The sequence below is a fragment of the Melozone crissalis genome, unplaced genomic scaffold (assembly GCF_028551555.1).
Source record: "Melozone crissalis strain CALT ecotype California unplaced genomic scaffold, PUWL_Pcris_2 ptg000251l_1, whole genome shotgun sequence".
Taxonomy (NCBI): domain Eukaryota; kingdom Metazoa; phylum Chordata; class Aves; order Passeriformes; family Passerellidae; genus Melozone; species Melozone crissalis.
The window spans coordinates 88,407-109,826 of record NW_026536010.1 but is presented as its reverse complement, the minus strand read 5'-3'; the positions used below and the strand labels follow the sequence as shown (position 1 = coordinate 109,826).

Here is a 21,420-nt window from a genome sequence, read left to right as displayed (position 1 = left end):
TGTTTTGCTCAGGGAACAGGACAGCTGCAGGTCCTCCATGCACACAAACAGAAAGTTCCCGGGAAGACACACTGTGTTCAGGGAGAACAGCTCAGGCTGCGTACCAACATACTGTCTGAAGACTCCAAAGATAAAGCCTGGTTAAAAAACACCGCAAAAGCAACTTCATCCAGATACTGAGCTATCCTGGATCGCTGTTAAAATAAAGTAGCTGGAAGGCTCACCAACACCATGACAGCAGCAGGGGAGCTGCCCTTCATTCACCTAACCAACAGAAGGAACCAGAGCAGCTGGAACCACCCCACTGCACCGAGCCCACGATGAGCCCCAGCAGCCCCGTCCTCAGGACCTGCTGGGCACCTGGCACTTGTTCAGCTATCGCCAGATGCACAAGCGGCTCAAAGCAACGGCGTTCCAGGACACGGGAGACTCAGCAACACTTCCCATGCACTAACCCCAAAGTACCACTGAACTCAAGGTAAACTGCTCAAACACACTGATGCAGTCAGATCCAGGCCCCACACAAGCCCCTCAGCATTCAGCTGTTCCCCAGCTGCTCTTTGGTGCACACAGTCATCCAGCTCATGGAGTGGCAGAGGCCTTCCTGACTTGCATGCAAAGCTGCAGGAGCGTTTTTGTCATTATTTCCCCAAACTGAACACTCATCATTGGCCAGAAACACAGCACAGCATCCTTCAACTTGAGACGAGCTGAGCAACTCAATCCAGCTTGCTCCAAAGCAAGACAGTTCTGGCAGTCTCAGCTACTGCTGTGAGTCCAGCAACACACGCCACAGCAATCCTCTGCAGCTCCCCCAGGGCCTCTACTGGTCCCAATCCACAGCAGCCTAAGGCTTGCTCTAACACCACCTCAGCTCGGTGAAAACCTTCACCTGCCAGAGCTTGGTCTATGCTGGAAAACACATGTGGGTGTGTCTTCCCATGCAATCTCATCACAGCCATGGACAACTTGGCAAAAATGTAGCTGGAAGCACCTACAGGAAACAAGTAGTATCTCTCCAGACAAAGGCCCCAAGGAAGCCCCCATGTTACTTTACTAAAAAAGCTTCTGTATTTTTTCATGAGACAAGAAAATGGTGCATGGACCAACTCTCCTGGTAGGAATTATGCCATAACACTCTACAGTAATGGGGTGAACTGGCAGCACAAGAGCTTAAAACATAATAACAGCTTTTAAAAGCTTTTCAAAACAAATTCTTTGTTTTCTCTTTATAAAATATCACTTGTTTGGAAGAAAAATCAACATTTTCAATGAAAGAACAGCTGCTCTACTGAAAACAGGCCAATTAGTATTTTGAAGTTTTACAACTCTTTAGGTCAGAGTCATTCTCTGAAACTCCAAGGGGAGATTACAAAGATTAATTACACAAACTCTGCTTCTTGTTCTCACTGTTTGCAGTTTTCTGCACACTCAGGGCCAGGTAACCAAACCCAGTTCATCGGCTCAAAAGCAACCTAAAGGATCCCCCACAAGAAGCTGGAAATTACCTGCCTCAATGCCATTCCTGTCACTCACCTCAAGCACTGACATACACACCGTGGGCTGCAAGAGGCAGCTGAGCACCATGCTGGGGTGGCCCAACATCCTCAGGGAGGGAGAGCTTTTGTGCCAGGCTTCAACCCTTGCAGAAACTCTGGAGAAAGGGATTTCTTTACCTACCACTCCTAATAGCAGTCCTTCCTGATGGATATACACTTAGTTTGTATAGTGTACAACCATAATAAAGTGTAGGGTCTGGAGGAAGCCAGATAATTAAATGGTGACAGGCTGCAGAAATGCAAAGATACTTAGAATTTCTTTTAAAATTTTGCATAAAAGCTTATCTGGTCAATAAGTTGCTTTATTTGTCATATATTAACAAGGGTGCTTTCACCTACATTTAATGCAAAGGAGTGAAAGGAGCCAAGGAAGAAGACTAAGTGGTTAAAGAGGGCTTCTTGCTACCTGAAGCACCAGAAACCAATTTTACTTCCATTTGATTTGACAGAACTTTCATCTTCTGAAATTAAAAAAGATGTCATTCTTTTCTTAGCAAAGAATATTTTCCTAAAGGACAAAGATAACTACACCCCCTACAATTCCTCCTGTCTCTTGTTCCAGAAACTAATATCATAAATTCATGATGGTGTCAAAGGCCAGCAGGAGAGCTCAGCTGACCACAAAGAGCAGGCAGAGGAATGAGCACACACAAGCCCACAGACAACTTTCAAAGCTGAGAGCCTCACACGGGCATCAAGCAGATTACACACACCTCACCTGCAACACCTTACATAAACTCCAGCTGTAGTGCTGCACGTTTGTTTATTGTCCAAGTCTTCCGGAGCTAACAGCAGAGCTGGAACGCAGCTACACCAACCCCTCCATGGTAACAAGAGAGTGGCTGAAAAGGTTTTAATTGTAAGGTCCAGCTATCTATGCTCATAAGACATGGAAAATTATTTTAGTACTACAGCACCATTTTAACCAAAAAGTCAAACTTTACATCAAGATTAGTGGCCAGCTTCATGCTACACCTTCCATCAGCCACACGCACGGTTTAGAGCAAGGAAAGCCCACTGCACACTTAGGAGAGAAATCCCTGGGAGTTTCACAGGGGCTCCATTTCTGTTTACTGTTGGTTTTTAGCAGAAGGACAGTTTCCCACAATTTCCGTTTTAGGTACTTCACGCTCTAGAGCTTCCAGAGCTTTTCTATTTAAACAGTAAAAACATCACTAACTCCCCAGCCCGACCATCAGTTTTGGGCAAACAAACAATTCTAAAGCAGAGCACTTAATGAATTCAGAGCATCAGTTGCAGGTCATGAATAACCAAGTTCAAAGTATGCAAATCTAGTGATTAAAATTTCTGCCTAGGATATGTTACCGAAGTGAAAACATGTTTTATCTTGCACCACAGTAATTTTTTATTCCCTGCCAAGACTTTTTTTTTTTTTTGTTACTGAAGCATAAATGAGGACTGTTTAAACACCAAATCATTTTTACAGTCAGCAATATACTCATTCAAACCTTACATGCATGTCTAAGACCTGACTCAAATACACACTTGCCAATACTATCTTCCTCAGAACCTTACATTAACAACAAGAGTTTACAAAGCAGAAGTTTACAACAGAAGGGGAGTTTACAACAGCTTCCCCACATACAACCAGCTGAATATAATTTGCTTACTGAAAAAGAGAAGCTGTAATGCTTTACTGAGTTATCCCAATCAGCAATACAAAGAGCTTGATCCAGGTTTTAAATGCCCCCTTCCAAAAAAAAAAAAGGTGTTTGGGGCACTGCAACTCAATACTTTGAGCAACCCACACCTCCTTCCTGGGAGAGAAGCACAGATGAGAACGAGACAAAGACAATCACAGATGGCCAGACCAAGCAATCCACTTCTGATCGCCCAGTTGCCATCTAACATGGCCTCTTCGCCAGAGCTTTTCTTCCTCATGCTGCTGTCAAGATGGGATCTCTGGCTGCCCCGGCCACAGCATCCACATAGAAAGGACACCAGGAATCCTGAGCACGAGAATGTTCTTTGTTAAGCACAGGTTTCCAATGCTGGCTGTTGTGCTCACAGCTACCTGTGACTGGCCCTGTGACTGTCTCCTACTGCTGTCACCAGCGGCAAGTTCTATCTACTTACAAATACACAACTGAAGTCTAGATCACTAAAACAAACCTTTAAAACACAGGCAAGCGTTATGTTGCTGCAGTACATACATTTTATGAGATTCCCAAGGAGAATGAAGAACACATGACAACACGAACCCTCGAAGCAGTGTTAGCTGCTGCCCTAGCTACGGCCAGGGGCATCACGCTGTAACGAGAGCTGTGGGACGACTCTGGGTAACCCACAGCACTGGAGCTCGTGAGGCAGATGCCCAGAAGAGTCTGCGACTTCTCGACTGAGCGCTGTCTGTGCAGGGCACGTAGCTGGAGCTCAACCCCTCACCATGCCCGCACCCTGCTGCGGTTCAGGGCTCCTGCGGCACGGCACACCTCGCTCAACCCGCAGCCCCCTGGGGCTTCTCCCACAGCCCCGGGCGTAGCCGGGCCGCACCAAGCGCGGAGGGCCGCAGCCGAAGCCGGGACGGGCAGGGCGGGGCTGGGACGGGCAGGGCCAAGGGAGCACGGGCGGGCCCCGCCATGGCCGCGGAAACGCTTCCTGCGCTGCTCCGAGGGTCCAGTCCGTCCGCCGTCAGGAGCGGCGGGGGTGGGCAGGAGAAGCGGCGGCCATGCCCACCGTCTCAACAGACCAGGCCCACAAAGGCAAGCGCCCGCCAGCAGCCACCGAGACCCGCCGGGACGAGGCCGCCCTTCCCCCCGGCAGGCGGCTGCCGGGGAGGTTCCGCACACCCAGCGGGCCCGGCAGGGCGGCTCCCGCACAGCGGGCGCTCCGGCCGAGGTGAAGGCCAGGGCTACGCTGGTGGGTGCTGGGCGGAGATCAGGACCGGTCGGTGGTGCCGGGGGTCCCCGTGCTCGGCCGGGGGTCCCGGTCCCGTCTCCGCCCCCCTCCCCCCCGCCCCCACTCTCACCTCGGACGCTCCGCCGGGCGTTGGCAGCTCACTGCGGGGTCTCCTCGGCGAAGGCACAGGGGCAGCCGATTGACGTCACCGCGCAGCGTGCCGGCGAGGGGCGTGCCAGCTACAGCGCCCCCTGCCGGCCACGCGCCGCCGCCCGCAGGGCGCTGCACGCACCGGCAGGGGGCGCGCGCGGGCACGGCCTGCCCCACCGCGGGGCCCGCCCGGGCAGCGCCCAAACTCCCTACAGGGTTTTTTTTATAAGGTTTTTTTTGGGTTTTAGTTTTGTTTGTTTGTGGTTTTTTAGTTTTGTTGTTGGTGGTTTTTTTGTTTGGTTTGTCGTTTTGTTTTGTTTGGGTTTGTTTTTTATTTTTGTCTTTTCTCCCTGGACCTGAGGCTGACATAAGAAGGGCCAGAGACCCACAGTTCCTCCTGCTGGGACACTTCGTGGCTGAGAGATGACACCCCAGAGCAGTGGGCACTTATGGCAGGTTCAATCCCCCTAACCACCCACATCGTTCAGGAATAAGAGGCTAGAAAGAAAATCTCCAGGCATGGCTACTTTCAGAAGCAAAGCAAAAATCTGGCCTGAAACAGAAAACTCCAGGCTAATTCAAATTTTAAAAGCTGGGAAGAGCTGCAAGTACCAGTGCCAGCAGCCTCAAGTTACCAAACACTGGCTCTGAGAATGGGTCAAACCCTCAGAGCACCTTTGTGGTGGACCTCTTAAATGAGCCCTGGTTCATCTGCATGGCCAAAAACAAAACAAAACCCACTCTGCCCAATGTAATGGTGTCAGAAGCACATCTGTGCCTTCTGCAAATATTGGACATCACTGGGGATTTTGGAAAGAGCCATTCCTTCTGAATATGCTTATTGCTGCCCTGAGCACTCACAAAAGAGCAAAGGAAGAGGAATCTTTTCATAAGAATTTTCAAGATGAAATCATGAATAGGTATCAGTGTCTCACTGTTTCTTCCAGATGAATTTCAATGAAATCCCTGCCCTGTCAAGCCCAAAGGCACCAGCTGGGTAGAGGCTGAGCCAAGTGGATGAGATCAAGAAGCCGGAGAGACCCTGGAGTCTCCCACAGGGTACCATCTCTCATTCCACCAGAAATTCATCCTCGCCACAAGCATCACAGGAGGCTCCACCTCAATCAGCTTCATCCTTGTCTGTGTTCCAGATTATGTGTTGCTTTGGCTTTAGAGCACCTTCCAGTATTTCTGATGATGCCTCAGTTCTTTGGCTTTAATTAGATCCCAACAATGCATAAGCAATATTGGGGGAATGGTTCCCCCTTTCCATCGACCCCTCCCTGCACCAGCCTCATTCCCCACTCCCCACAGTGCCAAGAACACTGAGCATCTCTATGGGCTCATCACCTCACGTCCTGGCTCTTAAGCCCTCCTTTGTCTTTTCATACAAAGCCATAGTGGTTTTGCTTTTTGGGAACAAATCCACGAGAAAGACTTGACAGTGCCCAGAGAAACTGCAGAACAGGGGTGAGCTGTGGGGTGTGGAGGGCCAGCAGTGTCTGCTGGACACACAGGACATCCCACCAAAGGCTACAGAGGCCCACAGCCACCACCCCCCGTCCTCTTGTGCGTGCCATGGTACAGATATTAATGATGGAAACAGATAAGACCGGGGCATCCCCACTTCTCAGAGGAGCATAAATCAGCACACATGAAAATCTGGTGTTGCTATAATTAGCAGCACACAAAGTCCATGCAGTAATTAACTTTCTCCCTTCCAAGTCAAGATATAATAGCATGCAGTAAAATCAAACTCAAGGCAATGAAACAAGCAGAGAAAAACCCTGTCAAATTTGGCACCTGTAACTTGATAAGGAATTAATTATAGCCTGGTCTGATACTACTACTACTACTAATAATAATAAATTGCTGTTAATATGCCCTTGTGCTCCAAGTGAGGAAAGATATTGAGAAAAATGTCCCATATTGAATCCAAGGAACAGGTTTCTGTCAAACAGAGGCTCTGCCATGGTGGGATGTAGGTGAGCTACTGCACTGGACACAGCTAGAAGAAAATCTGGGACAAAAAAAATCCTGGGCTGCTAGGGAGCTGCCCCAAACCTCCCAGTCCTCTGTAACACCAGCAGGAAACAGCTCTTCCCATGAGGAACTGTCACTGCCAGCAGCCTTGAGCATCTCCCAGTGCGTGGGGATGAGGACAGAGGGACACTTGAGGCGCGGCTGTGTCCTGCAAAGGGGGAATAAACTGCAGCAGTGACAAAACACAGTGACAGTGCAGGTCCCCAAGGGTCTCGTTTTTGCAGATGCCCTCACAGCTGGGCTCCACCAAGAAGCACCAACTCCATCCATAGCCAGCCCAGAGCCGAAGGTCAGAATTCAGCTCCTACAAGTGGACACCAACCCTCCCATGTTTTCCATGGAGATGGCAAGGCAGTTGTGTACATGTAATGCCTGGAGCAGCATATAAGATCATCTTGTAATGTCAGGAAAGTGAGCAAGTCATGGGAGAATCCAACCAGATCTAATGTTACACACCAGGATCCAACCTGGACATCCCCTCTGTCAATAAATTACAACTTTGGCTCCTCACAGAAAAGCAGGCAACTTCCTGAAGAATCCCCATGTGGCTGAGCAGAGAGAGGGTACCTCCTCAGCAGCTCTGATCTTTACTTCTCCTTGGTTTTCCTAGGTGGAAAAAAACATGCTGGAAGTGTCCTACCAGCTCCACGTGCCACTAAATCTTCCTGACAAAGCTAAAGGTATTTTTGCCATGCAGGAAAAACACCAGGCCTGTCTTGGTGGTACATGTGAGATAACAGTTGATTTATTTTACTCTCCCCACTGCTCTGGCATAAAGTCATCCATTATCCTGCCTCTACCTGGCAGCTCATGCGCTCACATCCAAGGGGGAGTGCACGAGGATGTGTGTCGCAGACATCTTTTTATGAAAATCCTCTTCTTAGGATTTTTTCCTGCTGGAAAGCTACAGCAACAAAATGTAAACAACAGTTATCTGCTGCTGTGGAATGCATCAGGTGTGACTGTGATTGGCCCATCTTGAATGGCCAACCACAGACCAGTTAGCTTGGACTCTCTGTCTGAGCCACAAACTTTTGTTATTCATTCCTTTCTATTCTTAGCTTAGCTAGCCTTCTGAGATGAAACTTCCTTTTATTCTTTAGTATAGTTATAATGTAATATATATATCATAAAATAATAAATCAAGCCTTCTGAAATATAGAGTCAGATCTACGTCTCTTCCCTCAGCCTGAAAACCCCTGTGAACACTGTCACAGATGTGAAACACACATCATCTGAAGAGCACCTGAAGCCTGCATGGCACTTTGAGAATGCTCTTTCCAGAGAAAAGAGCTTCGGGTCACCCCACGTTTCCAGCTCAGGGATTCAGACCAGCTAGGACAGAGACCAGAAGACTCATCACAACAGACCCATTGCACAGGCTTTTGACTACCCTTCCCAGGCCACAGAGCTCTTTAAACATGTGGATTTTAATAAGGGGGAAAATCCAGGCCCTGAGATCATTACCTGATGCACTCACAGTGAGGTACACCAGAGCCAGGCAGATAGGAGATATTATTTCACAGCATTAGCACATCTACCCCAAGCATTTCTGCTTTTTGCTCCAAGCACTCTTGGAACTGACAACTCCTGGTACAGGTCAATAAAGTAAATTATTGACATAGGTCAATAAAGTAAATTATTCAATTACTATAAAATCCAGTAAGACTGAATGTAGAATTAGTCTCCTTAAAGCACAAAAACAATCAGCATTTTTGTTTCTTGGTCTCTTTCCACCTCGCCTTTGGCAGCATACAGGCACTGTGTCCCCTCACTCAGGGACTCTGCTCAGGGGATCCTGTGGGGTCACTTGTGTGACTTGGCCAGGCCCTGGAAGTTGGGCTCCATGCACAGGGGCAGTGCTGCCTGCTGGTTCAGCAGCTTCTCCAGGACAGTTATTTCAGCATCTCGTCTCTCTATGTCCTCAAACGGAGTCCAGGACATGTCATGCTGGAGCTTATAGGCACCAAGAAATTCATGGGGAGTGGTACCCCATTCCTGGTGGAGAAAAGAGAGATTCCATCAGTGTTCAGTTTCCCTTGGAGGTGGGCTGTGCTGTCCTTAAGCCCTACTACCTTTGAAGCAGTCCCAGCTACACAACCATACCATTTCCTAACCTAAAAATAAGCTCAGCTACCCCAAGTCCAAGATCAGGTTGAGCTCCAGCACTACTGACAGAGGAAGGCTTTTGGACACAAGATCTCCCTGACCTGCCCTGAAGCCTTCACCCTGCATGTAAGAATATGGGTAGTCTGGAAGGAGGAGATCTCTAAGACCAGCACCTCAGCTGCAGGCAAACTCAGTTCCTGGGCTGAAGTACCTAAGAGACTGTCCTACCAGGCAGCCACACCAGCCAGCGAAGGCTCAGGGCACGTTGGCAGTTCTTTCCTCCCAGACAAAGAACCACAGGTACCAAAAAACAAAATTCAGATCCATGCTCCAAAGGGCTTCTTGCCATTCTCCATCAAGAGCCAGAGAACTCTGTAAGATGGCTCTGGCTCCAGCAGACTAACCCAGAGCAAGGGCAAACACCAAACCTGAGTAGGGACAAACAAATGCCCCCATCCAGCTGGTGCTTTTGCCTGAGCTTCATATGTTCCCAAGCACCAGAAACACTACTTTTTTCCCCTCCCTGCTTCTTCATGGCCTGTAACCACCCACCTTAGGAGACAGAATGGAGAAATACCGCTGCCCACTCTCCCGCCTGTACATGTAGTAAACGTTTCCTGGCTTCTTCACAATGTTGCAGGCTACGTGGTTCAGATCAGCATCCCTGTTAGCTTCATCTAAGACCTGGAATAACAAAACATCTTTACACTTGAAATAAAATGACAACATGCCATTGCCTCTCAGCCATAGCCCAAGACACATCACTCGACCTATGGGTCACAAGGCCTTGATCTCCCTGCCACACAGGAAGGAGACGTTTTCCAGAGATAAAGTTTTTTCCAATTCTTCCCTGTCAGTAGGACTTCAGAGAACCTCTCTACAGAGGTGGAGATACCTCTGCATCTCACCCCAGATTCATCTCTATACTTGATGCCACCACATATTGGGCTTATTCCTCATCTCCACACACAGCTGCTGGACTGGGGCCTTGTCTTGGTTTGAAAAGACAGGTCTCTGCTAAGGAAGGCAGGAGCCTCTCTTGAAATGGAAAATGTAAACCTCCTCCCTCCAAACTGTTATAGTTTTGAAATTAAGGGGGCTCTGAGGCAAAGATACGGGAGTTGGAATAACAGTTCTTTATTAAGAAAAAAAAATAAAAATAAAAATGCAGTAGTACAAAACAACACTGATGGAGTCAGAAATATGACCTCACACCCTGTTGGTCAGGCTGTTGGTAGCAGTCTGATTAAATAATAGCTGTAGCCCTCCTGCAGTGCCAGCTGTGGTTCTGTTGAAGCAGTGATCCTGTAGAAGGGTGGAGTTTTCCTCTGAAGGTCCAGGGGTGATGTAAATGGGCCTGGTATTTCTCTGGAAATCCAGTGGAAAAGAAAGCTGCTCCTCTGGGAATCAAGTGGGAAAAGGCTGACTGTGGTGTTCCAAATCTCAGATTATATTCAGGTAGGAATGCTTGGCTCCTCCCCCTGGGCAGAGCATCTCCCAACGGGATGATGATAACTTTATCAGTCATGCAGTGACACTCAATGCCAATTGACAGAAGACATCTCCTGGGAAGGAGGATGGGTCACAGCAGAGATAAGGAAAACTGCCCCACCTGGTTTTAACAGGTGGCCCAATTAACAGAAGATAAGTGCCCCACCTCTAACAGATGGTAATAGAATACACACCCCCAGCCACAACTTGCATTTGCAACCAAAGACAGGCCTTCCTGCTGTGCCCCTGAAAGGGAAGGGGCAGCAAACAAAAGGAGAATTCATCTCCCCAGTTCCACCACCTGACTGCTCCAGCTCCACCAGTTAATGATTACAGGATGCAATGGCCTCAATGGCAGTGGGCCAGTTGCAATGACTGGCAGATCCTTCCTCACTCTGGCTCCTGATTTTACTATGAAGAACGGAAAGCTAGACTGATGAACACAGCCAAGCGCTGCTGTGTACTCCTGGGACCACCCACTCCAGCAAACCCATCCAGATAAACATGAAACCAAGCTTATCACTAGATAGAGAACTCATCTTTCCCAGTAGGCAGGCCTGAGAACCAACCACTAGAACTATCATCCCTTAAAGAAGGCAGGAGGCAGAAGCAGGCAAGGAGAAACACCCCTCCTAGGTTAGGGTGAGAAGTACCTCACTCCCATAAGCCTTTGCAGGCACATGTGAATATCTTAAGTTCCATTGGTTCATACAGTTGCTCCACCCCAGTTCAGTCCCTATTCACCATATTTGTATGTTCCCTAGAAAGTTCTTCCCTCTCCTGATCCCCATTGGTCTCAGTTTGATTCAGTGTTCCACCCCTGTTACCCTATTGGTTCCCCTGGTGGGCTGCCCCTCCTCTGCACCATTTTCACTTGTTCCCATCGGACCTTAGCCCTCAGAGCCACCCCTTTTTCACCATATAAAACCCTGTGCCCTCAGTCCAAGTTTGTCCCTGTCCCTGGATTCCCTTTCAGACTCCACAGACTGTCCCTAGACTTCCATACAAAGACCTGTCCTTTGCCTCTGTTGTCAGCTCTCACAGCGAGCGTGCTCCAGGCCCTGAAAGCGCTAGTCGCTCACAGAGGAATCCACTGAAGTGCACCACTTCACCCCAGGGCCTCAGATCCAGCTAGGGCCACATTGTCACTTCATCAGATCCTTCCAAGAGCATAGTGCACACACAAATCACCAGTTCCAAAAGCAGAGTCATCTCTTTCTGTCCTGATACCCACGAGCTGTTTTGGACCACCTGCCCTTGCCCCCCTACTTTATTCATAAAGTCCTTCCTGGTTTGGTGAGGACACAGGGAAAGCACAAAAATCAACCCTCCCCCATCCCCCTTGACACTGGACAATAAATCTCCTTATTTTTCCACTAAATCTTCTCTGCTCAGCTCCTAGCCCCAATTCACATGTAGGCCACAGCCCTTCCCAAATGCCCAGCAGCGGCAGCAGATGCTCATCTCCCAAGGCAATGAGCCTTCTGCCCGTCCTTACTCACCTTCCGCGCCTGCTCCTGCAGGTGCCGGATCTGCTCAGCGATGACTGTCAGTTTGCTGCAGGCATTTGCTCGGATAAAGTCATCGGCCTGGGAGAGAAAATTGGGCAGGTCAGAACAGGAAGAATGACAGCCCTCTGGACTGTGCTGAGCCAGCTGTGGTCAAGCTCAAGGCATCCACAGAGTTGGGGGGTGCAGGAGCTGTCCTGGCACCCCTGGGCAGGAGCAAGGACCAGGAGCAGTCTGGATAGGCTGAGGGGCAGTGAGAGGGAGCAGCAGGACATACTGGGAGGCAACGGGTTGGACTGGGAGGTAGTGGGCAACACAGGGAGCAGGCAGTAGGACATACACTGAGCTTTAAGGTGAACTGAGAAGCTCTGAGGAACATCACCAGAGATCAGTAGGATGTACTATGAGGCACTGGAGGAATAGTGTAACATACTGGAGCGCACTGGGAGGACCAGTAGAACATATCAGGAAAACCTGGGGAGGACTGAGAGGCAGGATGGACCGAGAATCACTGAAGCAGTCATAGAACATACCAGGGATGCTAGGATGGAGGCAGCATGGTAGTGGGAGGCATCTGTACATGCTGCTGTGAACTATATATAGGGGGACATACTGGGAGGCAGCAGGGCATACTGGAATGGGACTTCAGTGCGATGCTCTGAGTCACTGTGGGGCAGCAAGGCACAGTGGGAAGCACTGAAGTGCAATGAGAGGTTCTGGAGACACCAACAACGTGGGAACTCGGGAAGATACCGGCGGGGCACAGCAACATACTGGGAGGGGACAGCGGGAGATTGTGGGAATCAGCACAGGACACACCAGGAGGCCGCCGGGGTCACCGGAAAGCAGCGGGACGTGCTGGGAGGCACCAATGCCGCCGCCGCCTGAGAAGGCCCCGGAGACGTCCGGGAAGCAGCGGACAGCGAGCCCAGCCCTGCCCCTGCTGCCCCGCCGCTGGGACCCGGCCCTCACCTGCTGCACCTGCTGGGCCAGGGCCACTAGGTCACCGGGGTCCCCGACGCGGCCGGCGCGGCCTGCGCTGCCCTCGACCAGGGCCAACCCGGGGCCGGGACCCGGGCCGGGGCCGGGGCCGTCATCCCCAGGCTCCGAGCCGCCCTCCGCCATGGACAGCCACGACCCACCGCTTCCGCCCGCTGGAGAGGCTTCCGCTGCAGCGTCAGCACGCACGGTGAGGGGCGCGACCATGGCGGGGCTCTGCTGGCGCTGATTGGCCGGCGGCGGGGCGGAGGGGGCGGAGTTAGTATCGCTCCGGCGCCCGGGCTGGCTGGTGCCGCGGTTCGGCCGGCGTTCGGACATGGCGCTGTCGCCGCCGCTTTTGCTACTGCCGCTGCTGATGGTGCTGCTGGCGCGGGCGGCCACGCCACCGGAACCGGTCCTGGTCCCGGTCCCGACCCTAGCACCGGGCGACCCGCCGTTGCCCGCCCAGTCCCCGGACGCGCTGTTCGCCGCCGGTGCCGAGGCGTACGCGCGGGGAGACTGGCCCACCGTAGTGCTGCAGATGGAGCGGGCGCTGCGGGCGCGGGCCGCCGTGCGCTCCCGTCTGATGCGGTGCCGCCTGCGCTGCGCCAACGCCACAGCGGGGCCGGTGGAGGCGACCGAGTCCCAGCCCGACCCGGTGCTCCGGGACTTGTGGTTCTTTCGTGCGCTGCTTCGCCGCGCCGCCTGCCTGCGGGGCTGCGGGCCCGCTGCGCCCTCCCGATACCGCCTGGGCGAGGAGCTGGACCGGGAGTTCAGCCGGCGCAGCCCCTACAACTACCTCCAGGTCGCCTATTTCAAGGTGCGGCACCGGCGGCGGGGAAGGAAAGGGAAAGGGGGAAGGGAAGGAAAGGGGTGTCCCGCTACGACGGGTTTTGGGACGGACGGGATGCACGGAGGATCCCGGAATCAGGCGGGAGGATGGATGGGTGGGACCGGGTGAACCGGCCGGTGGCGATCCCGGTCCCGGGCCGCCGGGAGGGTTCGGTGTCTGCCCCGGCGGAGTGGGGTTGCCGGCCGGCAGTCTCGGCCTTGCCCCCCCGCCTTCGCGCCCCCCCACCAGTGCCACGTCGGAGCTCGCCGGAGCCGCCCCCGTCACCGCCCTCCGCCCTGGCTGCCGAGATGCCCCGGGGACGGGTGTCCGCTCCGCTCTGCACGGGATCCGCGCTGTCTCACCCTCGTCCCACCCAGATGAACCGGCCAGCGCAGGCGGCGGCGGCCGCTCACACTTTCTTCGTGGCCAACCCCGGGCACCAGGAGATGAGGCAAAACCTGGAGTACTACCAGGCCATGGTGGGAGTCCACGAGGATGACTTCACTGACCTGGAGGCCAAACCCCACCTGGTGAGAACCTCCCTTCCCAAAGTCCCTATCCGCTGTGCAACCCAGGGCAATCACACCACAGCTGCTAGCTCAGAGAGCTCGTGAGGTGCCATTGTGGTGGGGATGAGACGACCCATCACAGGGGGGTGAAGCACTGAGATCCCCTCATCGTTTCTCATCCTTCCGCAGAGCGAATTTCAGCTGGGCATCCGGTTTTACACAGAGGAGCAGCCAGCTGCTGCCATCCTGCACCTGGAGAAGGCGCTGGAGGAGTATTTTGTGGCAGACGCTGAATGCCGCGCTCTCTGCGAGGGACCCTATGACTACGAGGGTTACAACTACCTTGAGTACAACGCAGACCTTTTCCAGGCCATTACAGGTGGGAGCCATGCCTTCTGTGTCCTGTCACAAGAGTTGAGTACAATTCTCAGGAGGTTGGTCCACAAAGACCTGGGGTGGGGGTAGGGGGTCCCTGAAGAGTGGAAACCCCGTCCTAGCTTTCACTAGGGAAGGTGTGGCTAGTAAATGGCAGGAGGTGTTTACCTACACTTAGCACTGGCACTGAAGCCCAGGAATTCTCCTAATTCCAGAGGAACATGGAAAGACAGAAGAGAGACCAGTAGAGGGTCACCAGGATGTGATGGGAGGCTGATGATGGCTAGTCTGTCCTGAGAGAGCACCACAACCCCACACTGGTCAACTCTGAGGTGGATGACCCCCATCCCTGAGGGTTTTCCACTACCAAAAAGCTTGCAACAGCCCCAGTATGAGCAGGAGATTGAATACCCCTCAGGGTCCTGCCCATCAGCCCGTGGGTGACTGTGAGCATGGTGTTTTTCTCTTCCAGATCACTCCATGCAAGTGCTAAGCTGCAAGCAGGGCTGTGTCACAGAGCTGGCCTCCCAGCCTGGCCAGGAGAAGCCTCTGGAGGATTTCCTGCCCTCGCACTTCAACTATCTGCAGTTTGCCTACTACAACAGTAAGCAGCTCCTCACCTCGTCCTCTGTGGTTGTCAGCACTCGGCACCCTGCCTGAAATCATAGATCCTTAGAGTGGTTTGGTGGGGAAAGGACCTTCAAAGATAATCTCATCAGTACAACTGAAGATGAAGGGACATCTAGCACTGGTCACTCAGATCTCCCAGAGCCCCATCCAACCCAGTCTCTAACACTCTGGGCAGTCTGTGCCAGGGCCTCACCACTCTGATGAGAGTGGTGAGGCCCTGGCACAGACTGCCCAGACTAAAATTCCTTCCTCATGGCCAGCCTGATTCCTTCCCTGGCACAGACTGCCCAGACCTAAAATTCCTTCCTTATGGCCAACCTGATTCCTTCCCTGGCACAGACTGCCCAGACCTAAAATTCCTTCTTTATGGCCAACCTCATGCTGCCCTTCTTCAGTTTAAGACAATTCCCCTTGTCCAGTCACTATAAACCTTATAAACTACAAAAGTTGTCTTTATCTCTCTTGTGGCCACTCTTGGTATGGGAAGGCCATCAAGATCTGTCAGGAGCCTTCTCATGTCCAGGTTCAACAAGCCAAATTCTCTCAGCCTTTCTTCACAAAGAGGCTCCAGTCCTGTGAGCGTTTTGGTGGCCTCCTCTGGACCCGCACTAATGAGTCCATATCCTTATGCTGGGGAACCCAGAGCTGGACGCAGCACTGCAAGTGGCATGTCACCAGAGTGGAGCAGAGGGGCAGAATCCTTCTCTCACCTGTTGCCCATGCTGCCAGGGATCAGCCTGGGGAGAGGGGGCTTCTGAGCTGCTAGTGCACATGGATGGGTCCTGTGCAATTTTTCACCCACTATTAACTCCATATCCTTCTCCTCTGGGTGCTCTAATCCCATCCATCCCGCTATCTTCTCTGATACTGCTGGAGAGCCTTCCACTAGGCCTTGTACTTCATGAGGTTCAACAGGCATGTTCCTCCTGCCTGAAACATTCTCCAGGAGATTAGATCACTCCGTGCTTGGCTGCAGTCCCTGTCCACGTTGCTTTATTACTGGGCAGCTTCACTTTTCAAGTGAAACAACTGCTGAGAGAAACATTTATTTTCCTCCTTGCCAGCTGTCCACCTCTTGCCTCAAATCACAGCAGCACACTCCCACTGCAGAAGAGTTACAACCCAGGAAAATACACCTGATTTGATTTCATTTTATTTCATATATATTCATTTATATATATGAAATATAAAATATTTCATATTTTATACTTCTTTAGAAAAGTATAAGATGTTTCTGTGTGAATTTCTCCAAAAGGAGGGGAAAAATATGAAGTCCAAGAGAATAGAAATCCTCAAGAAGAGACAGCTGTGAGGGGACCTCATCATTGTTTGTCAGTATCTGCAGGGTAACGCTGGAGGATGTGATCAGGCTCTGCTCTGTGGTGCTGAGCAATAGGACAAGAGCCAGAAACTCATGGCTAGGAAGTTCCATCTGGATATGAGGATGTTTGCAGCGACTGAGCACTGAAGAGATTGTCCAGAGAGGGTGTTACATCTCTCTCACTGGGGATATTCCAGGCAGTCTGGACACAGTCCTGTGCTGTATGCTCTCGGAGGACCCTGCTTGAGCAGAGAGGTTGGGCCAGATGACCCACTGTGGTCCCTTCCAATCTGACTCATTCTGTGACTTTGTGATGCTGTGAAAGACCACATGAAAGTGGGGTAGGATGTTTCAGTGGCTGGAAACTGCAGGTTTGCCAGTAAATGGTTGGGTCTGGCTCCTCTAAATAGGCTTTGTCATGTTTTCCAAGTGAGAAAAGTACCCAAGCTGTACAAGTACCCCTGGTTTCTGCTGTGATGGTTTCTGGAGAGAGGAGAGCACCACAGAGTCTGAATTTTGCCTTTGTGGCAGCAGTTATCCTTGCCCCAGGGGATCTGCCCTACTTGTGACACAGTTTGGAACACAAGGACTATGTCTTTCATCTCTCCTCCATATCTGTCTTTGTTCTGCCTCCAGTGTCCTTGGACGTGCCATTAACAGCCCATTTCTCATTGCAGATGGGAATTATGAAAAAGCCATTGAATGCGCCAAGACCTATTTGCTCTTCTTCCCACATGATGAGGTGATGAACCAAAATTTGGCCTATTACACTGCTGTCCTGGGGGAAAACCTGGCCAGACCCATCCAACCGCGAAAGGTGAGCAGTCAGAAGGACGAACGATTGCAGGGACATCTTCTCTTCTCGCTGGGGACTTTGCAGAAGCTGTAGGTTCTCTTCCGTACCAGATACCAAAGGTGGACAGGAATGGGTGGATTTAAGGTCAGACAACCTGGAAAGTAGCTGAAAAACATCACTGGCAAAATGTCTTAGGCCAGGTGAAGTTGGATGACAGGCACACATGGACGCTTTCTTGATAGAGGGGGCTGTGAGAGGCAGGTGGACAATCTTTTTAGGAGGATCTGAGCTACCTCTGTTGCACTTTTCCACAGCTGAAGTGAAATTGCTTAAAAAGGAGAGGATTTGGCTTCAAAATAGCCAAATCTGGATGGCCAGGTCCTGCCGGGGATGTGATAGGCATGGATGGGAGTATCTGCCCCACACCAGTTGGAGTAGGGGAAGGGAAACTGCTCCTAAAGAGCTTCCTGCAGAGGAGACACACATGTGCCTCTGCTCAACTGTCATCTCCCCAGGGCTTGTCCACAGGGAAGTTCAGACAGGATGGGAAATGCCACTTGCTGCCCACCTGCCAGATGGAGCAGGAAACAAGGCTGCGGGTCTGGAGCAAGGACCACAGGAATGGTGTAAACCTGCATCTTCCTGCCCACATTCGGGGTTTTTCAGAATCCTCCTGCTCTACCTCACCCCATCCCTCTGCCCCTTGCCACAGGAGATCCAGGCATATTACCAGCAGAGTCTGATGGAGAAGGAGCTGCTCTTCTTCAGCTATGACGTCTTTGGCATCCCTTTTGTGGACCCGGTGGGTGATGTGAGACCAGGGTGATGCAGTGGCCAGATGGAATGCAGATGAGGGATCTGTGTCCTGGCCAGGTCTTTGTCCAGCTCCCGATGTTGTTCTTCTGGTGGCAGGACACATGGACACCTGAAGAGGTGATACCAAAAAGACTGCGAGAGAAACAGAAGTGAGTGCTGTCCCCAGCCAAGTTCACCCAATGGGGGTCTGACAGGACAAACCTTTCTTCCAGTGTGGGCTTTGGGCTAAAGGACATAGCATAGAGCTCCTGCCAGGGGATGTTTTGATGCTGGGACTGGAAGAGGCTGCTGGAGGGCAGAACTTTATTTCCCATCAGCCCATGGGATGATGGGCATGTGTAGGTCACCCCAAACACCTCAGAGTGTGGGATGCATTGAGGTGACTCTCCAGTCTAGGTGCGAGCTTTGTTACGAGCACCTGAGACAGCTTGTCCTGCCCTTGTCTTAGTGGCCCTCATTTCTGGTGTGGGGACAGTGGGGTGGTGGTGCTGATGGCTGCCGCATGCCCAGGGTGGAGCGGGAGACTGCAGCACGCATCTCTGAGGAAATCGGCAACCTCATGAAGGAAATTGAGACACTGGTGGAGGAGAAGGCCAAAGAGTCTGCCGACATGAGCAAGTTCATCCGAGAAGGTGGAGAAGGCCAGGAGGGGAGGTGGGATGGAGACCTTTGTGACCCCTGCTGCTAGTTCACAGTCCCTCTACACATGGGTGGCAGCAGGAGCAGGTGGAGGGACCACAGCTTCCCCCAGCCCTACCAGAGCTGGTGGCATCTCTCCCCACATCCACCAATCCCACTTGTGCCACAGGTGGCCCTTTGGTGTACAAAGGAGCCAGTGTCACCATGAACTCCAAGGCCCTGAATGGCTCCCAGCGTGTCGTGGTGGATGGAGTCCTGTCTGCTGAGGAGTGCCGAGAACTGCAGAGACTCACTAACGTGAGTGCAAGAACAGGTAGAGAAGGCAGGGATGGATAGAGGATGCCATCTATCCATCAAGGGGTCCCATCCAGCAGCTCACACATCAGACCAGTAACACAAATCGGGTTTTACAGGCGGCTGCCTCGGCTGGAGATGGCTATCGGGGGAAGACCTCTCCTCACACTCCCAGCGAGACCTTCTACGGCGTGACTGTCCTCAAGGCCCTCAAGGTTGGGGTGGCTGTGTGGAGAAACAGGCTGTGGGGACAAGGTAGGGTAGTTTTGGGGGAGATGGTTGCCCATGCCCATATGGGGCTGAGTCCCTGTCCTGTCTGTCCTCCACAGCTGGGGCAGGAGGGGAAGGTGCCCCTGCACAGTGCCTACTTGTACTACAACGTGACAGAGAAGGTGCGGCTCATGATTGCGTCCTACTTCCGCCTGGAGGTCCCACTCCACTTCTCCTACTCCCACCTAGTGTGCCGCACAGCCATTGATGGTGAGTGTGGCCCAGAGGAACAAGTCTTTTGTCTTTTCCTGTCTGGATCTCCTCTAACAGCTGGAGTGGCGTAGTCTTGGACCTTTCTTTGGAGACCTTCTTGCTGCTCCCTAACCCACTCTCCTTCCCAGGAGGGTGTAGGAAGCTTGTCGCTAAGCCCAGTTTGGGAAGATGAGCAGCAGCTCTGCTGGTTGCCTCTAACAGGGCAGATGGCCTCATGCCATACAGGATTTCATCATTCTGAGGCATTTTGGGATGGGTGCTGAGAGAGGTTGTACCTGGGGGTGGAAGAGGGCTGTGGAAGTGCCATGGGACAAGTCAACAGTGTTTTATGCCACCCAAATGGCCTTGCACGATCCACGCTCCAGCAAGTGGAAGTGCTTTAGGCTAACGCACTACTTTCTTGTCATCTACAAGCACGGGATACTTGGGAAGGGACCCTGTTCTTGCACAGAGGGCTCCTGACATGCCCTCTTCTACCCTAGAGAAGCAAGAAGGCCGGAGTGACAACAGCCATGAGGTGCATGTGGACAACTGCATTCTCAATGCAGAGGCACTGTTGTGCGTGAAGGAACCCCCAGCCTACACTTTCCGGGATTACAGGTACTGGTGGTGGCTGTCAGCTGCAGCTTCCCCACCTAAGGGTACCATGATTTGGTGGCACCTGAGTTGGGAGGAGCAAGGTAGGAGGTACACCAGACCTGAGCTTTCTTGCCTCTGGCTCTTGCCATGGTGCTGGAGAGCTCTGGTGATGGTTACTTGTCACCTCCACTTGTCCCCTGCTCCCTTTAGTGCAATCCTCTACCTCAATGGGGACTTTGAAGGAGGAGCTTTCTACTTCACCGAGCTGGATGCCAAGACTGAGACCGTGAGTAGCTCAGCTCCAAGGATCCATGTGCAGCACCAAATCTAGCTCCTGCCTGTTGGCCCTGTGCCCTGGGAACATCCCCTGAGCCACTGCAAAAGATGAACTTGGGTTGAGGGGAACCAACTCACCCCTGACTGGGGTCTCCTGGTCTCCCACCCTTGACAGGCAGAGGTCCAGCCGCAGTGTGGCCGTGCTGTGGGCTTCTCCTCTGGCTCAGAGAACCCCCACGGGGTGAAAGCTGTGACCAAGGGTCAGCGCTGCGCTATTGCCCTCTGGTTCACCCTGGACCCTCGGCACAGTGAGCGGGTAAGCTCCCTCCCAGCAGTCGTAGGGGTTTTGGCTGGGACAGTGGCTATGCTTACCACTATGGGTCTGCCCACAGGAGCGTGTGCAGGCAGATGACCTGGTGAAGATGCTTTTCAGTGTGGAAGAGGGGGATTTGGAGCCAGAGAAGGAATCACCAGCTGCCATTGCGGTCGGGAAGGATGAGCTGTGACATCCTACAGGGACCGGGACGTCTCTGCTGGGACTAGTCATGTCAGCATTGTGGCTTCAAGCTGCATAGTCATAAGGGTAACATAGGGGATCCCCTCTGCCCCCAACCCAGTTGGAGTGGGGCTTTGGGGAATGCTGTGTACTACCCCTGCAGCATCCAGTATTCCCCTGTGGAGCTGACCTGGGGTGTGTGATGGAGGCTCAGGGGTGGGTGACATGGGGACAAGGGAGGGATGCTCTGTTAGGGGTGGGGTCCTGGTGCCAATGGGTGCAGATGTGTGCCTTTCCTGAACTTGGAGGTATATAAGTGCCTTCTGCAGAAAATGGGTGAATAAAGGTATTTTTTTTCTAAGCTGTTGCTTTCCAGGTGGGGACTGAAGGCTGGTGTCACCCTTTGGCTGTTGTCAGTGTTGGGGTACAACCTTCCCTCCTGGCAAGCATCTACCCAGGAGTATTGTAGCCCTGTAAGCCTCACAAAGGTGTTTATGGGAGACAAGGTGTCCCAGGGGCAGTAGCAGCAATGCAATCTCTGGCTGAGCATCTCCTGGACCTCGCTCCCATAACGTGGGAAGGAACCCACCATTCCAGTGAGGAGGGAACTGTCCTTGAACAAGAAGGACATTGAGCATCCTGGCACTCCCGGACAGGGCATTGAATTGTTCCTGCAG

At 52.3% G+C, this 21,420-nt stretch overlaps 3 protein-coding genes across 7 annotated transcripts in view; 1 reads left to right on the top strand and 2 right to left on the bottom strand.

The window, feature by feature from the left end:
- CDC42 (cell division cycle 42) overlaps nt 1-9,292 on the bottom strand; it is a 36,600-nt gene extending 27,308 nt beyond the window's left edge. For 2 of the 3 annotated variants that reach the window (XM_054294465.1, XM_054294464.1), the window contains exon 1: nt 4,549-4,631. The gene's annotated coding sequence lies outside the window, so the exon portion shown is untranslated. Of the gene's footprint in view, nt 1-4,548; nt 4,632-9,272 lie in introns of those variants that run through there. The other variant, XM_054294466.1, reaches the window with a different exon arrangement.
- CUNH1orf50 (chromosome unknown C1orf50 homolog) lies at nt 8,410-13,036 on the bottom strand. The gene is made up of 4 exons (XM_054294463.1): nt 12,692-13,036; nt 11,714-11,800; nt 9,273-9,404; nt 8,410-8,609 (listed from the first exon to the last, which is right to left on the bottom strand). The coding sequence occupies exons 1-4, from the start codon at nt 13,034-13,036 to the stop codon at nt 8,418-8,420; spliced, it is 756 nt and encodes a 251-aa protein (XP_054150438.1). The 3' UTR covers nt 8,410-8,417.
- P3H1 (prolyl 3-hydroxylase 1) lies at nt 13,035-21,073 on the top strand. Of its 3 annotated transcripts, XM_054294460.1 has the most exons (15): nt 13,035-13,517; nt 13,907-14,059; nt 14,228-14,417; nt 14,886-15,017; nt 17,042-17,181; nt 17,873-17,962; nt 18,073-18,125; nt 18,487-18,608; nt 18,785-18,912; nt 19,029-19,124; nt 19,239-19,389; nt 19,875-19,992; nt 20,182-20,257; nt 20,423-20,563; nt 20,640-21,073. In XM_054294460.1, the coding sequence occupies exons 1-15, from the start codon at nt 13,035-13,037 to the stop codon at nt 20,751-20,753; spliced, it is 2,187 nt and encodes a 728-aa protein (XP_054150435.1). In that variant the 3' UTR covers nt 20,754-21,073. The 3 variants fall into 3 exon arrangements, with proteins under 3 accessions (XP_054150435.1, XP_054150436.1, XP_054150437.1); XM_054294461.1 differs by lacking the exons at nt 20,182-20,257; nt 20,423-20,563; nt 20,640-21,073 and having other exon boundaries at nt 19,029-19,164; nt 19,875-19,964; XM_054294462.1 differs by lacking the exons at nt 20,182-20,257; nt 20,423-20,563; nt 20,640-21,073 and having other exon boundaries at nt 18,785-18,928; nt 19,875-19,964.
- Nucleotides 21,074-21,420: the final 347 nt, after the last annotated feature.